This window comes from Staurois parvus, unplaced genomic scaffold (assembly GCF_062004578.1).
Source record: "Staurois parvus isolate SC_StPar_1 unplaced genomic scaffold, SC_StPar_1.0 ptg000023l, whole genome shotgun sequence".
NCBI lineage: Eukaryota > Metazoa > Chordata > Amphibia > Anura > Ranidae > Staurois > Staurois parvus.
Window position 1 is genome coordinate 4,384,642 of NW_028317819.1, and position 15,603 is coordinate 4,400,244.

Genomic DNA, 15,603 nt, shown 5'->3' on the forward strand with positions numbered 1-15,603 from the left:
AAATTTGTAAACCGAGGCATTATTTTCAATGGATTTTCATTCGTAAAATAAAAATTATGTTAACCGAGGCGTTTGTAAACCGAGGTATTACTGTATTTGCTGTGTTTATAGTACTATAGTAAATTTGCTTTGCTCACCAAACACAGTAATTTTTAGGTTGGTACATTAATATTTAATCACTTGCCCTCCAAAAGGTTTTACCCTTTCAAGACCAGGCCATTTTTTGCTATTCAGCACTGTGTTACTTTAACTGGGAATTGCTCGGTCATGCAACACTGCACGCAAAATAAATTTATATAATTTATTTCACACAAATAGAGCTTTCTTTTGGTGGTATTTGATCACAACTGAGGTTTGCTATATAAATGAAAATTTTGAAAAAAAAAAAAATGTTTTCTACTTTCTGTTATAAATATATGCATTCAATAAAAACAAATTTTTTTACTACTTGGTCTTTGGTAAAAAAAAATCCCACTATGTATATATTACTTGGTTTGTGTGAAATTTATAGCGTCTACCAACTATAGTGTGTGTATATATATATTTATATATATGTATATATACTGTATATATTTGAAAATTGATCAGTCCTGATGTACTGACGTCCTTCCCCATTTCTTGAGGCCCTTAAAATGCCAGGATAGCACAAATACCCTTAAATGACCCCTTTTTGTAAATCAGACTGTTCAGATGTTTAGTAAGAGGCATGGCGTGTTTGGTTTTTTTTTTTAAATGAAATTAAATAGAATGTGTTTTTTTCACATTCTCACCAGTGCAGTACAGCAGCATTGTCATATGACTGGTGTGGTGGTGATCAGGGACATTGACTGGTGACAGTATGCCAAAAAAAAATATATAACTTTTTATTCAATATTTTTTTGAAACATTTTTTTAAAAAAATTCTCTTTTTTCAACTTTTTCTCTCCATTTTTTTTAGCTATCTTTTTTTTTTAACATTTTTTCACCATAGTAACACTACTACTCTGGGGAGTGATCAGGGATTTTTATGTACACTTTGATTGTTGTTACAGTGATGATCACTGTAACAGCAATGTATTTCAATGTTTTTAATAAAGATTTTCAACAGTACATATCATTTGTTCCATATATGTTGCAGGTACAAATAGAACAAAGAACATACAGAAAAACAGAAACAAACATCTCCCACATATAGGGAGAGGAGTGCAGTATACAAAAATTGGCAACAGTTTCGTTATTAGAGAATACCCCTTGTGAACAGGTCAAACAGCACATTAGCAGGAGCACCCGCCATGCAGCACATGCCAGGAATCCACTAAAACAATCAAAACCTAGCAGGGCTATATGAGTAACAAAATAATAGCAATGTTTTGAACTATCATGAATGGGTTACATTCATGTCAGCTGTGATTTTTACATTGGCCCACAGCTATCACATGGTACAGGGTGCTGTGAATAGCCCAGGTACTATGTGATAGCTGTGGGCCAATCACAGCATCACTCTATAGGAATCACAGCTGTTCTAAATGAAATTCATTCATAACAGCTTTGTTGGCATTGTGATCATGTGATCACACAGCAATCACATAATCCTCGGGACCCAAAGTGGTGGGGTACCGGAAGCCAATATCCACTGTGTCCGTTGAACATAGTGGTCGTGGGAGAGGTGTACTGCATGCACTAGGCTGGATGGCGTACATATATGTGATCCAGCCTGCTCGTGCCACCAGTTTGCAGTAATGTACTGTGGACAGATGGACACTAGTTAATTTATCTTACAGTAATCTTTTGTTTGTATTGCATAATTTGCAAACAAGGTACTCTAAATTCTCATAGTTGCTTGATTCAGTATACTGTGGTACTATAGTATATTTGGCACATATTGTTTTATTATAATCTATCAGGTGAGACACTGGCTAAAAGGTTTGTGGACTGTGTATATGTGTCATCTAGGTTTCTCACATACACATGAGGGGTTCTGGGCTTTATGTGTAATGAGGAGAATTTTTTTTTTTTTTTCAGAATCTTAAGTCCTGTCCTAGAGCACAGAGGCTTTGTAAAGCTTTGGGTGTGATAAAAGCCCACATTTTACCGGGTAGCCAGAAAGTCCACACTAGGAGGCATACGGCCCTGTATGTACTGCTTGGAATAGTATCCAGCCACATACAGACCGGCACATATTTCCTGTCTTTGATTTTAACCAGCTGCACGAGGCCTTAATTAGTCTCATGAGCTTTTTTAAATGGGAGGTGACTGATACTCAGGGCTTCCTCACTCTGCTGTGACAGCCTGATGCTGGATGAAAAAACTGAATGCTGATCGAACACTAAGAAGGTACAAGTGCTGTAAGTTTGCTTTGTGGAACCCATACTATTAGTCAAGAACTGACATAGTTTAGTTAGTAGCTCGGATGTTCAGATGTTTTGTTTGTCTTATGCTATGAGCTTGTTGTACAAAGCTCTCCTGCACTGAAACAGTGTTTTCTGCCTTGCTGAATAAAAGTGCAGGACAAACCTGCTTAGACTGTTCCTGGGTGCTACTGTCTCATGCATGGTTTACAGCTGTCAATACCAGTTGAGCCCCTCCCTATTACAATTTAAGTATATGACATTACCTGCTGATCCGTCTTAACTGGACTGTCCTGTGAAGCTTGCTTTCTTATAGCTGTTGGCTGGATGGTACTGCTAGCCAGAGTGGCAATAATTTGTCCTTGGGCATTCAGCAGAAGCTGAGGTGTCACTGCCTGGACCACACTTGGAGCCGTGACAGCAGCAGCCGCAGCCCCTGCTGTGATTCCTGGAGTGTTCAGCAACCATGGTAGAGTGCCAATCACCTGTACAGAAAAAAACAGATTTAAGTCTCTTATTGGTAAGCTTCTATTAGAGAACTGTTTCTATTTACAGCAATACAAAAGCTTAAAGTGGAAATAAAGGTAGATAATTAAAAACTATGAGCAGGCAGCCCGTTTTGTAGAAGAGACATGAAATGTTTCTTCTGCTAAAGCAAGCACTTACCTGCCTGCTCGCAGTCTTCTATTGAATGCAAACGCACCTTAGCATGCATTCTTGGCACATTCATCCTGTGCCAGAATGACGTCATTCTGCCACCGACCAATCAAGAGGCTGAAATCCTAGCACCTGGAAATAGCCAGGGAGAAGAGGACAATGGCTGGCGAGGGATTTAACCACCGCATTGCTGGAATGAAGAGGTGAGTATTTCTCTTAGTTTAGTTCAACTTTAATGGGGAAAATGCAGGCAACTGTAGTCATGTAACACTGATTGGGGGTTAAGATGCTGCAAGCTGAAAATTTACCAGTACACAACAAACCAAACGTGTTCAGGTCACCTTAAATATAAGTTTAACATCTAGTTCAGTGGTCGGCAAGCCGCGGCTCGCGAGCCACATGCGGCTCTTTACACGCTGTAATGCGGCTCTTGTGTGCCGGGCGCCCGCTCCCCTCCCTCCTCTCGGGCGGCAGGGACTCTGCAGCGTGATCCAAAAAAAAAAACAGCCAGGGCAGCGCGCTCAAATGCAATGATTGGCCAGTCTCGCTGCCACTCACATCATGATAGCCAGTGATTGGCTGTCAGGATGTGTGTAGGCGGGGCAGCGTGACGAACGTGAGAGGAGCTAGGCTCCTCTCACAGTCCGCCCTGAAGACCGGAACGGCGCGGGAGCACGGCGAGAGGAACACGCGGAGCAAAGGTAAGTGAATTGACACAGGGGGGACTTGGCTTACTACTTACTTACTACTACTATATGAGGGATGAATTAATATGGGGGATGAATTACTATATGGGGGATGAATTACTATATGGGGGATGAATTACTATATGGGGGATGAATTACTATATGGGGGATGAATTACTATATGGGGGATGAATTACTATAAAAACTTATTGAAACTAAAAACAGTGTACCATCCTATGTATTTTCAGTTTTAAAAATGTGTCTCTCAAAATAAATTTCAATCGTGGTTTTGGCGAGATTTGGCTCAGTTGAAAAAAAAGGTTGCCCACCACTGATCTAGTTCAACCATTGAAGAAAAAAAAAAAGTTATAATCCTATACCCACAATTGATCCAGAGGAAGGCAAAAAACCCAGCAAAGCATGAGCCAATTTACTCCTGCAGGGGACAAAAATTCCTTCCTGATCCCCCAAGAGGCAATAGGATATTCCCTGGATCAACTTTACCTATAAATGTTAGTATCCAGTTATATTCTGTGTATCTAGGAAAGAATCCAGGCCTTTTCTAAAACAATCCACTGAGCTGGCCAGGACCAACTCTTGAGGGAGTCTATTCCACATTTTCACAGCTCTTAGGCTACTTTCACACTGATCCGCTGCAAAAACACAACAAAAAATGCATAGGCGTTTTTACTGCGCTTTTGCTGTGCTTTCTGTTTTTAAAGGACACGTGACTTAAACACTGCTCCAAAACCGCTTCCCAGAGGCATTTTTGAGGAGCTTTTCAGGCCTTTTCCATTGATTTGAATGGGAAGAAGTGTTTCTGGGGCATTTTTTTAAAGTCACCAAAGATACGGCAAGCAGGAGTTTTTACACCGCAATGCAAGCACAATGCCTGATTGTGAAAACATACATAGATATACATTCACATACATAGTGAAGCATTTTTCTTGAGCTTTTCAGGTGCATTTTTAATGCAAAAACACTTCAAAAACTCCTCATTGTGAAAGTAGGAATTTTGTAAAAGTTTTTGCGTTAAAAAAAAGCACCTGAAAAGCTAAAAAAAAATGCTTTCTGTGTATGTGAATGTATATCTATGTATGTTTTCACACTGAGGCGTTGTGATTGCGGAGCGGTGTATAAATATGAATAAATTCAGTTCCTCTAATCTTTCCTCATAGCTGAGCTCCTCCATGCCTCTTATCAGTTTGGTTGCCCTTCTCTGTACTTTCTCCAGTTCCCCAATGTTCTTTTTGTGAATTGGTGCCCAAAACTGAACTGCATATTCCAGATGAGGTCTTTGATTGACTAATGATTTGTACAGGGGTAATATGATATCTCTCTCTCTCTGGAGTCTATACCTCTTTTAATATAAGAGAGGATTTTGCTTGCTTTAGAAACCACAGCTTGGCATTGCATGCCATTATTAAGCTTGTGATCTACCAGAACTTCCAGATCCTTCTCCACCATTGATTCCCCCAGTTGTACCCCCCTAGTATGTATGATGCATGCATATTCTTAGCCCCCCAAGTGCAAAACCTTACATTTATCAACATTAAACCTCATTTGCCACATAGTTGCCCAATTAAACAGTGCATTGAGGTTGGCTTGTAAATTGAAGACATCCTGTAAGGGCGTTATTCCACTGCACAGCTTGGTGTCATCTGCAAAGACTAAAACTGTATTTTTAATCCCAGACCATATATCGTTTATATATATATATATATATATATATATATATATATGTATTAAAAAGTAAGGGTCCCAACACTGAACCTTGGAGTACACCACTGACAACCCTAGACCATTCAGAGTATGAATCATTAACCACTATTCTCTGAATACGATCTTTTAGCAACTTTTCTATCCTTTTACATACAGATTTTTCCAAGCCTGTAGACTTTACCTTACATATTAGCTGTGTGAGGGGAACTGTGTCAAATTCTTTTGCAAAATCCAAGTATACCACGTCCACCGCCACCCCTCTTGTCCAAGGTTTTGCTCACCTCCTCAAAAAAGAAATCAGATTTGTGTGACAGCTTCTGTCTTTCATGAATCCATGCTGTCTGTTGCTTAACCACTTCAATACCTGGCACTTTTACCCCCTTCCTGCCCAGACCAATTGTCAGGTTTCAGCGCTCTGACACTTTGAATGACAATTGCACACTGTACCCAAATTCAATTTTTATCATTTTATTCACACAACTAGAGCTTTTTTTGGTGGTATTTAATCACCACTGGCGGTTTTTATTTTTTGCTAAATTAAAAACAAAAAAAACAAAAACAAGTTTTTCTTTGTTTCTGTTATAAAAGTTAGCAAATAAATAATTGTTCTTCATAAAATTTAGGCTAAGTTGTATTCTGCTACTTTTTTTTGGTGAAAATAACCCAAATCAGTATTTATTATTTAGTCTGTAGGAGTTCACAAACTATGGGATATATCTGAAAATTGATCAATCCTGAAATACTGACAGCCAATCTAATTTCTTGAGGCCCAAAAATGTCAGAACAGTACAGATATCGCCCAAATGACCCCTTTTTGCAAAATAGACAGTCCCACGTATTTCATAAGAGGAATTGCAAGTTTTTTGAAGTTGTAATTATTTTGTCATAATTTTTTGGAAAATTAAGAAATTAAAAAAATTATTTTCACAAATTTTTTTCTACATACTATCACCAGTGCAGTACAGCATCAACATATAACTGGTGTGGCGGTGATCAGGGAGATTGACTGGTGACAGTACAAAAAAAAAAAATTGATTGGCCCAGCCTGTGCATGTGATCACTGTGACGATTCACAGCTAGACACACTTGTATACAATGGATGGCATGAAAGGAAGCCATCCATTGTTTACAACTGTCATGTGACCTGCTGTGATTGGTCACAGCAGGTCACATGGTACTGGCAATGGGGCTGGTACACAGATCTGTCTTGGGCTGTGTCCGAGGTACACAGCTGATGACAAATCTCGCCACAGCAAGGAGCGATCCAGGTAGGACGTCATATGACGCTCTCCCAGATCGACGAGAGTCCCGCCCGGCCGTCATTTTACTATAGGCCAGGTGGGAAGTGGTTAAAATATTTATTTCCAACAAGAACTCATCTATGTGGTCTTTTAGTAAACTCTCCAGTATCTTCCAAACTATAGATTGATCTTTTTTTAAATATAGGCACCACATTGGCTTTACGCCAATCCAGTGGTACTATGCCAGTCATTAACCGCTTCCCGACCGCCCTATATCAGAAATACTGCTACAGGGCAGCACAGGTACACAAAATCAAATATATATACATGATTTTGCATTTCTGGGTAGGAGGCATGCGCGCCCTAGCCACTCCGCTGTTTGCGGCCGTGGCTGTCAATCACCGGGTCCTGGCCAGTGATTACCCGCCAGCGCCTGGTGATTACTGACAATCACCGACGGGGAGGAGGGCTGCTTTGTTTACCAACTCCCTGTCGGCTTGGGAACACTGTGCACAGCCATCCAGAGCAGTGTGCTTACAGTGAAGCACACCCGCCCCCAAGTAAAACACTCCCAGCACACAGTTAACCCTTTGCTCGCCCCTCATGTTAACCTCTTCCTGCCCAGTGCCATTAGTACAGTGTCAGTGCTTTTTTTTTTTTTAGCGCTGACCACTCTATTGGTGTCACTGGGGATGTCAGTGACACGAAGTCAGTTCCCCCGTGTCAGAATGCCTGCCACATTCCCGCTATACATCGCTGATCGCCGCCATTATTAGTAAACATAAAAAATTCCAGTATCTATACCGCTATTTGTAAACGCTATAACTTTCATGTAAACCAATTTATTTACACATATTGGGATTTTTTATTTAGCAGACATGTTGCAGAATACATTTTGGCCTAAATTTATGACAAAATATGATATTTTAAATTTGTTTACTGGACATGTTTAACCGCTTCTGCGCCACCCTATAGTAGAAATACTGCTACAGGGAGGCACGGGTGCGCAAAATCACGTATATATATACGTGATTCGCGCTCCCGCGGTTTTCGTGCCCCTCCCAGATTGCCCGTCAGTACACCAGTAATCACATTTAACCCCTTGATTGCTAGGAACACGCTCACATACACAATAAACCTCCATTGCTAGTATAGTGTCTGAACGGATCAATATTTTTGATCAGATCAGCACTATACCAGCGTTCACATTAGTATAGTGTCCCCAAAAACCCAGCGTTAGCGGGATCAGCCCCGGCACCTGCCAGCATTTGCGTTTATTCCCTACGCTTACCCTCCCTTCTCCCCCAGCAAAGTGCAGTGTCAGTAGGTCACTGTCACTTGATACACTGCAAACAAAACCGCAGTGTTCGCAGAATCAAGCCTGATCTCTTCTAGCACTTGCCGGTAAATTATGATGACTCTCATATGCAGCATAGTGCCATTACTATTGACGCTCTACCTCTTGGTGAACTGGCAAGCTTCAGCAGCCTAGTACAGCCTGGTCTTTCACATACCAGCACTGCAGTATCACTTGGTGACCGGGCGAGTCCCATAAGTGCAGTACAAGCTGGTGCAGTGCTAAGCACAAGCATTGTCCTGCAGCCACCAAGAATTCACACACAGGCCTGTAGAGCCCCTAGTATCCTTCCAGATGTGCTTGCAAATCCCGATTGGCAGCCAACAAATTCTGCAGCACCCGTACTTCCCCCATTCACTGCCCAACCTGGAATTCGGGTGGAAACAGAAAATTTAACTACTCCCCTTGTTTTTTTCACGGAAGATCTGTATGCATTGATTGTGGATCAAAGCAATTTATATGCACAAAAGTTTCTCGCCGCCAACCCAAACTCAAACCTTGCCAGACCATTTGCATGGAGGAATCGGGGGCATTGGGAGAACCTGAGAATGCAGCCAGTGTTTCTGCCAGCTAACCATACAGCTGATTGGAGACCAGAATGGTGCCAATCATCTCTATAGTCTAAGAAATCTGAAGCTACAAGCATTTCATCAGTTCAGTTTCGCAGGATATAAACAGCGCCATTTGTAAATTGTGAAGGCATCTGATCACGCAGATCTTGGTGAGATTAGATAGTGTAAGGGCAGAGGAGACATCTAGAGTCTGATAGACCCCAGATTTCTCAAAAAATAATATATGACAATGCTCATTGAAGTTATAGGGGATATTTGCATTTCCTGTGATACCATTAAAAGTGATCAAAAAAAAAAAACTGAAAGGGACAGTGTAAAAATAATAAAAAAAAAAAAAGAAAGAAAAAAAGCACCTCACCCACGCCGTGCGTGAACGTTGACACCGTGCCAGTATGTAAATAGAGGTTGCACCATGCACATGAGGTATTGCCACGAATGTCAGATCAAGGGCAGTAATTCTAGCACTAGACCTCCTCTGTAAATCTAAAATTGTAGCTTGTAAAGGCTTTTAAAGCGTTGTCTATAGATATTAAAAATGTATGCAGTTTGTATTCATTCCACGGGACATGTGCAGTCTTAAAGCATGTCATGTTTGCTATCTATTTACTCGGCATGCCATCATCTAATATATTTTACCAAATAATTGGCCAATATATTGTGTTTTTGCGCATTAAAAGTAAAAAAAGTTTTTTTTTTTATAGCTTTTGAAAAATCGCAGCGCGAGTGCTATGTCACATAAAAAATTGCAGCACACACCATTTTATTCAATAGGGTGTCTGCTTTAAAAAAAATATATTATGTTTGGGGGTTGAGAGTAATTTCCTAGCAAAAAATACTGATTTTTTGCATGTGAACAGAAAGTGTCAAAATAGGCTTGATCTTCAGGTGGTTAGAAGAGTGAATGATGTGTGGCATAAACTTCTAATGCTGGGCATAAAATGCCCCCACCCCCCAAAATGACCCCTTTTTGGTAAGTAGACACCCCAAACTATTTGCTAAGAGGCATGCTGAATCAATAGAAGAATTTATTTCTTAACCAAAGATTTTTGGAAAATGACAAAAAAAGGTTTTTTTTTTTTTTACACAAAAATGCCACTTAAATTATTTATTACTCACACATGCTATGGGTATATGTGGAAGTACTCCCCCAAAATACACTCTGCTACTTCTCCCAAGTATGGGGATAGTGCATGTGAGAGACTTATTGGCAGTCTAGCCAAGTACAGGACCCCAAAATCCAATAAGCACCTTCAGGCTTTTAAAGGCCTTTATTTCCTCATTACACTTCCTGACTACCTATCACAGTTTCAGAGGCCCTGAAAAGACAGAATAGCACCAAACCCCCCCAAATGACCCCTTTTTGGAAAGTACCGTATATACTCGAGTATAAGCCGACCCGAATATAAGCCGAGGTACCTAATTTTACCACAAAAAACTGGGAAAAACTATTGACTCGAGTATAAGCAGAGGGTGGGAAATGAGGCACCTACTAGTCAATGTAAAAAATAAAGATAGAGACCAAAAAAATCACATGAATATTTATTTAAACGAAAAACAGTAAAATAGCTCTGTAAGTGGAAATAGTGCCTCATCATTGGTATCAGTGGGAGGAATAGTGCCCCATCATTGGTGTCAGTGGGAGGAATAGTGCCCCATCATTGGTATCAGTGGGAGGAATAGTGCCCCATCATTGGTGTCAGTGGGAGGAATAGTGCCCCATCATTGGTGTCAGTGGGAGGAATAGTGCCCCATCATTGGTGTCAGTGGGAGGAATAGTGCCCCATCATTGGTGTCAGTGGGAGGAATAGTGCCCCATCATTGGTGTCAGTGAGAGGAATAATGCCCCATCATTAGTATCAGTGGGAGGAATAGTGCCCCATCATTGGTGTCAGTGGGAGGAATAGTGCCCCATCGTTGGTGTCAGTGGGAGGAATAATGCCCCATCATTAGTATCAGTGACACCAATGATGCGGCACTATTCCTCCCACTGACACCAATGACACTTGCTGACCCCTGTTGCAGTATGGTGCTGCTGCAGCCAGCATATGTGGTTGCAGCAGCACCTCTGCACTGCACACTTACCGGCTTTTCCCTCACTCGATTTTCGCGGGTCCGCTCGGCTCCGCCTCCTCGCCCGTGATTGGCCACCTGTGTACCTTTCCTGAGCTACAGTTCTGGGGGCCAATCACCGGTGGGGAGGTGGAGCCGAGCGGCAGGAGTGAGGGAGTGGCCGGAGTGACGGAAGGAGCAGCGCTTCCTGGATGGATCATCGTGGGAGCCAGGTAAGAGACAGCAGCCCTCTGCCCACCCCTGTACGCCCCCCTTGATGGAGCCCCGCTATTTGAGAAGCACTGGCTTTAGAAGCAGCGCCCCCTGCTAGACATCTGCAGACGTTGACTCGAGTATAAGCCGAGGGGGCCGTTTTTCAGCACAAAAAATGTGCTGAAAAACTCGGCTTATACTCAAGTATATACGGTAGACCAACAAGGAATTTGATAAGAAGCATGGTGAGTATTTTGCAGATCTTGTTTGTTGCCACAAGTTTTTGGAAAATGAAGAAAGAAAACAAAAACATATTTTTCTTTTCTTTTTTTATATTTCAAAACCTTGTGAGAAAAAATGAAATCTGAAAAATACTCACAATGCCTCTTTTTAAATTCCTTGGGGCATCTACTTTCCGAAAAGGGGTATTTTGGGGGGTTTGGTGCTATTACGGCATTTCAGGGCATCCGAAACTGATAGGTAGTGAGGAAGTGAAATGAGGAAGTTATGCACCTTCAGGCTTTCAAAGTGGTCACTGGATTTCCGGCTCCTGTATGTGGCTAGGCTCACAAAAAAGTCTCACACACATGGTATCCCCATACTCGCTAGAAGTAGCAGAATGTATTTTGGGGTGCAATTCCACATATACCCATGGCTTGTGTGAGCAATATATCATTTAAATGACAACTTTGTGTAAAAAAAACAAAACAAAAATGTGTTTGTCATTTTCCATAAATTTGCGGAAAAAAATAAATCTTCCATGGACTCAACATGCTTTTCAGCAGATAGCTTTGGGTGTCTACTTTCCAAAAAGGGGTCATATGGGGCTGTTTTTACTGTCCTGGTATTTTAGCACCTCAAGAAATGTGAAGTCAGAAAGTAAAAGCTGTGTAAATTTCATACACAGAGCAATCAATATACACTTATTTGGATTTTTTTTTTACCAAAAACATGTAGCAGAATACATTTTGGCCTAAATTTATGATGAAATTTGAGTTTTTTGGATATTTTTTGACAGAAATGATAAAATAGTTTTTTTTTTAATTTCGGTCTTTTTTTTGTTTATAGCGCGAAAAATCAAAAGCATACAGGTGATCAAATACCACCAAAAGCAAGCTCTATTTGTGTGAAAAAAGGACACAAGTTTCATTTATGTACAGTATTGCATGACCGTGCAATTGTCAGTTAAACTAGTGCAGCGCTGTATAGGAAAAAATGGCGTAAATTGCAATATCTATACCATAGTTTGTAGACGCTATAACTTTCACACAAAGTAATCAATATACATTTATTGGGATTTTTTTTTACCAAAAACATGTAGCAGAATACATTTTGGCCTAAATTTATGACTAACTTTGAGTTTACTATATATTTTTTATACCCAAAAGTAAAAAAGATTGTTTTTCTGAAAAATTTTCGGTCTTTTTTTGTTTATAGCACGAAAAAAGTGCACAGGTGATCAAATACCACAGAAAGAAAGCTCTATTTGTGTGAAAAAAGGACGTATATTTCATTTGGGTACAGCATTGCATGATCGCGCAATTACCAGTTGAAATAGTGCAGCGCCGAATAGCAAAAAGAGGCCAGGTCAGGAAGGGGGGTAAATCCTCAGGAGGGCAAGTGGTTAAAGAGTCCCTAAAATTAGAAACAATGGCTTTGAAATGACAGAGCTCAATTCTTTAAAGACCCGTGGGTGTATGCCATCCGGTCCAGGTGCTTTATTCACCTTTATTCTGTCTAAATATTTTTGGAGCATATCAGTTGTGAGCTGATGTGGATCATCTGGAGCTGTGTCAACACCATGTCCATTGTGGACAAGAGCTTCCCCATGCTTCTTTGCATACACAGAGCTGAAGAAGGTATTGAATAAATTTGCCTTCTCTTTGTCCGCAGTCACCCACTCTAGATTATTTTGTAAAGGGCCTACATGCTCAGACCGGACCTTTTTTACTATTAATATATTAGAAGAATTTTTTTGAGTTTGTCTAGCTATCTTTTGCAATCTGTAGTTCGTTTTAATTTTTTGCGGACTTGATTTAGTTTTTACATATTCTGTTATATTCTTTGTAATGTTTAAACGATTATAGCGTTTCTTCACTTTTATATTTAATAAAAGCTCTTTTGTTATTATTTATAGCTTTTTTAACTTTGGACGTAAGCCACATAGGTTTGATTTTTAGCTTTTTAAACTTGTTGCCCATGGAAATATATTTTGTAGTGTGTTCACATATAGTCTTTTTGAAGAACTCCCATTTCTGTGTTGTGTTCATTGATGCCAAAATTCCCTCTCAGTCTAAGTCTTGGAGAACAGCTCTCAGCCTTGGAATATTAGCTCTCTTAAAGTTGAGCGTTTTTATTTTTCCCATATGTGCCCGCTGTTTACAGGTAATAAATTAAATCAAGCTACGGTCACCGCTACCCAGATGTTCTTTTATATGGACATTAATAATAAGCTTTGCATAGTTTGAGATTACCAGGTCCAACAGAGCATCATTCCTAGTTGGGGCCTCTATGAACTGTACCAAAAAATTGTCCTGCAGCTAAGCCTCCACCTCCTCATTAACACTGGGTGGCCTATAACAAACTCCAAGGATTACCTTTGTAGTACACACCCCCATGTGCAGTTCCACCCATAATACTTCAGGCTCATCACACACTATATCAACTAGGGCCTTTTTCACACTCACTCTGAGATCACTTCTCACATAAAGACAGACACCACCACCTTTCCTTTTTAACCTGTCTCTCCAAAAGAGAACATAGGCAGGAATATTAATGGCCCAGGCATGTGAAGAATGAAGCCAGGATTCAGCAACAACAATTAAATTCTAGATCACTTCATGCACCAAAGCTTCCAACTCACCTATTTTGCTTGGCAGACTTCTGGCATTGGTGAACACACACTTTAATTCACTCACACCTTGTACACATGTATTTTACATATTTTTTTATTTTCGTACAAATTGTACCAATTCCAATGGTTGTTTGTAACAAGGGAACCTTCTTATCACCTGCCATAGCGCTCCCCCATCTTTCCCCATTCCACCCACCAAAAAGGACTGACCCCTTTCTCCTAGTTTAAATACTCCTAAAGCCATCCCATAAACCTCTCCCCCAGCACAGCAGACCCCCCCCCCCCTTCCATTTAGGTGTAAACCATCTTAAGGTTGCATCCCAATAAAAATTCAGTCCAGTGCTCTAGAAACCCAAATCCTTTCCTCTTTCACCAGGTCTATAGCCATGCATTTAGTTCTCTATACTCCCCGGCTTTCCTGAGTTGTGTCCTGAGTAATATTTCAGAGAATATCACCTTGGAGGTCCTTCCCTTCAACTTGCAGCCTAGTTCTTTAAATTGATTCTTAAGGAGCCTCCACTTTCCATGTATTCTGTCATTGGATCCAACATGGACCAAGACAGCTGGGTCATGCCCAGCCTCTCCTAGTAATTTATCAACCTGGTCCACCATATGCCGCACCCTGTCACCAGGGAGAGAGCAAGCCATTAGTTTGAGGTGATCCTGGTGACAAATTATTCTATCAATCCTTCTGATTATGGAGTCCCCTATTACCACCAACTGTCTAGGCCAGGGGTGGGCAAACTTTTTGACTTGAGGGCCGCAATGGGTTCACATATTGGACCCGGGGGCCGGACCAAGAGTAGATGAATGATGTGTATGTGTCATCCATAGTAAGTATAGTAATATTCCCCCATAGTAGGCATAGTAATTAATCCCCCATATAGTAATTCATCCCCCATATAGCAATTCATCCCCCATATAGTAATTCATCCCCCATATAGTAATTCATCCCCCCTATAGTAATTCATCCCCCCTATAGTAATTCATCCCCCCTATAGTAATTCATCCCCCATATAGTAATTCATCCCCCATATTAAGTCCTCAAGTCCCCACTGTGTCAATTCACTTACCTTTGCTCCGCGCGTTCCTCTCGCCATGTTCCCGCGCCGTTCGATGTAGCATGAAAATCTGTCTCCTATGAGGAGCTGTCCCCCTCGACGTATCTGCGCATGTTCCAGTTTCAGGCATGAGAAGCCAATCGGCGATCTCCAGCACATGCGCAGATACGTCGAGGGGGACAGATCCTCATAGGAGACCGATTTTCAAGCTACACCGGTCTTCAGGGCGGACTGTGAGAGGAGCCTAGCTCCGCGGGCCGGATTAAAAGGTCCGCCGGGCCGTAGTTTGCCCATTGCTGGTCTAGGCCTTCCTGCACCACCCCTCCCAGATGGTCTGCCCTCCCGGCTGTTAGGGATAGCAGTGACATCCATGGCTGCCACCCCTGAGCTTGCCACGCCCACATCTTCACCTAACTTGGCATATCTGTTTGGGTGCTCAAACCCAGGGCCAGCCTTCCTTTTCTGTGAGCCCCTACCAATTCATCTCGCTACAGTAACCCATCTTCCTACCTGATAATCCTGACTAGCCCCTCCACATCAATCCAATTAGCTACCTGCTAGGAGAGCAGAAGACCCTTTTCAAGGTTGTTGGTTCTGCCCAGTGTTGCAACTTGCTCCTCCAGATCTCTAATACGAGCTTCCAGAAGGGCAATCCGCTCACATCTGTAGCAGTGGTATCCACCCTGGAGCTGTTGCTCCATTGTTGCATACATGCGGCACTGCGCAAAACCTTCAACCCTGCTAGCACTCATTATCCCAGTTACAATATTATTATTACTAAAAGGAAATATCAGTTGTCACTTACAGGTTAGAGGACTCCTGTTTTCCACTCTGGTTTTTTAACTCCACTTAATCAAATGTCTA

At 41.3% G+C, this 15,603-nt stretch overlaps 1 protein-coding gene across 1 annotated transcript in view; it reads right to left on the reverse strand.

Annotated features, from left to right (window-relative positions):
* Nucleotides 1-15,603, reverse strand: part of POU6F1 (POU class 6 homeobox 1) — a 196,942-nt gene that overhangs the window by 20,132 nt on the left and 161,207 nt on the right. Inside the window, exon 9 of the mRNA XM_089692912.1 lies at nucleotides 2,594-2,812. Within this exon, the coding sequence (XP_089549038.1) occupies nucleotides 2,594-2,812 (219 nt within the window). The remainder of the gene's footprint in view (nucleotides 1-2,593; nucleotides 2,813-15,603) is intronic.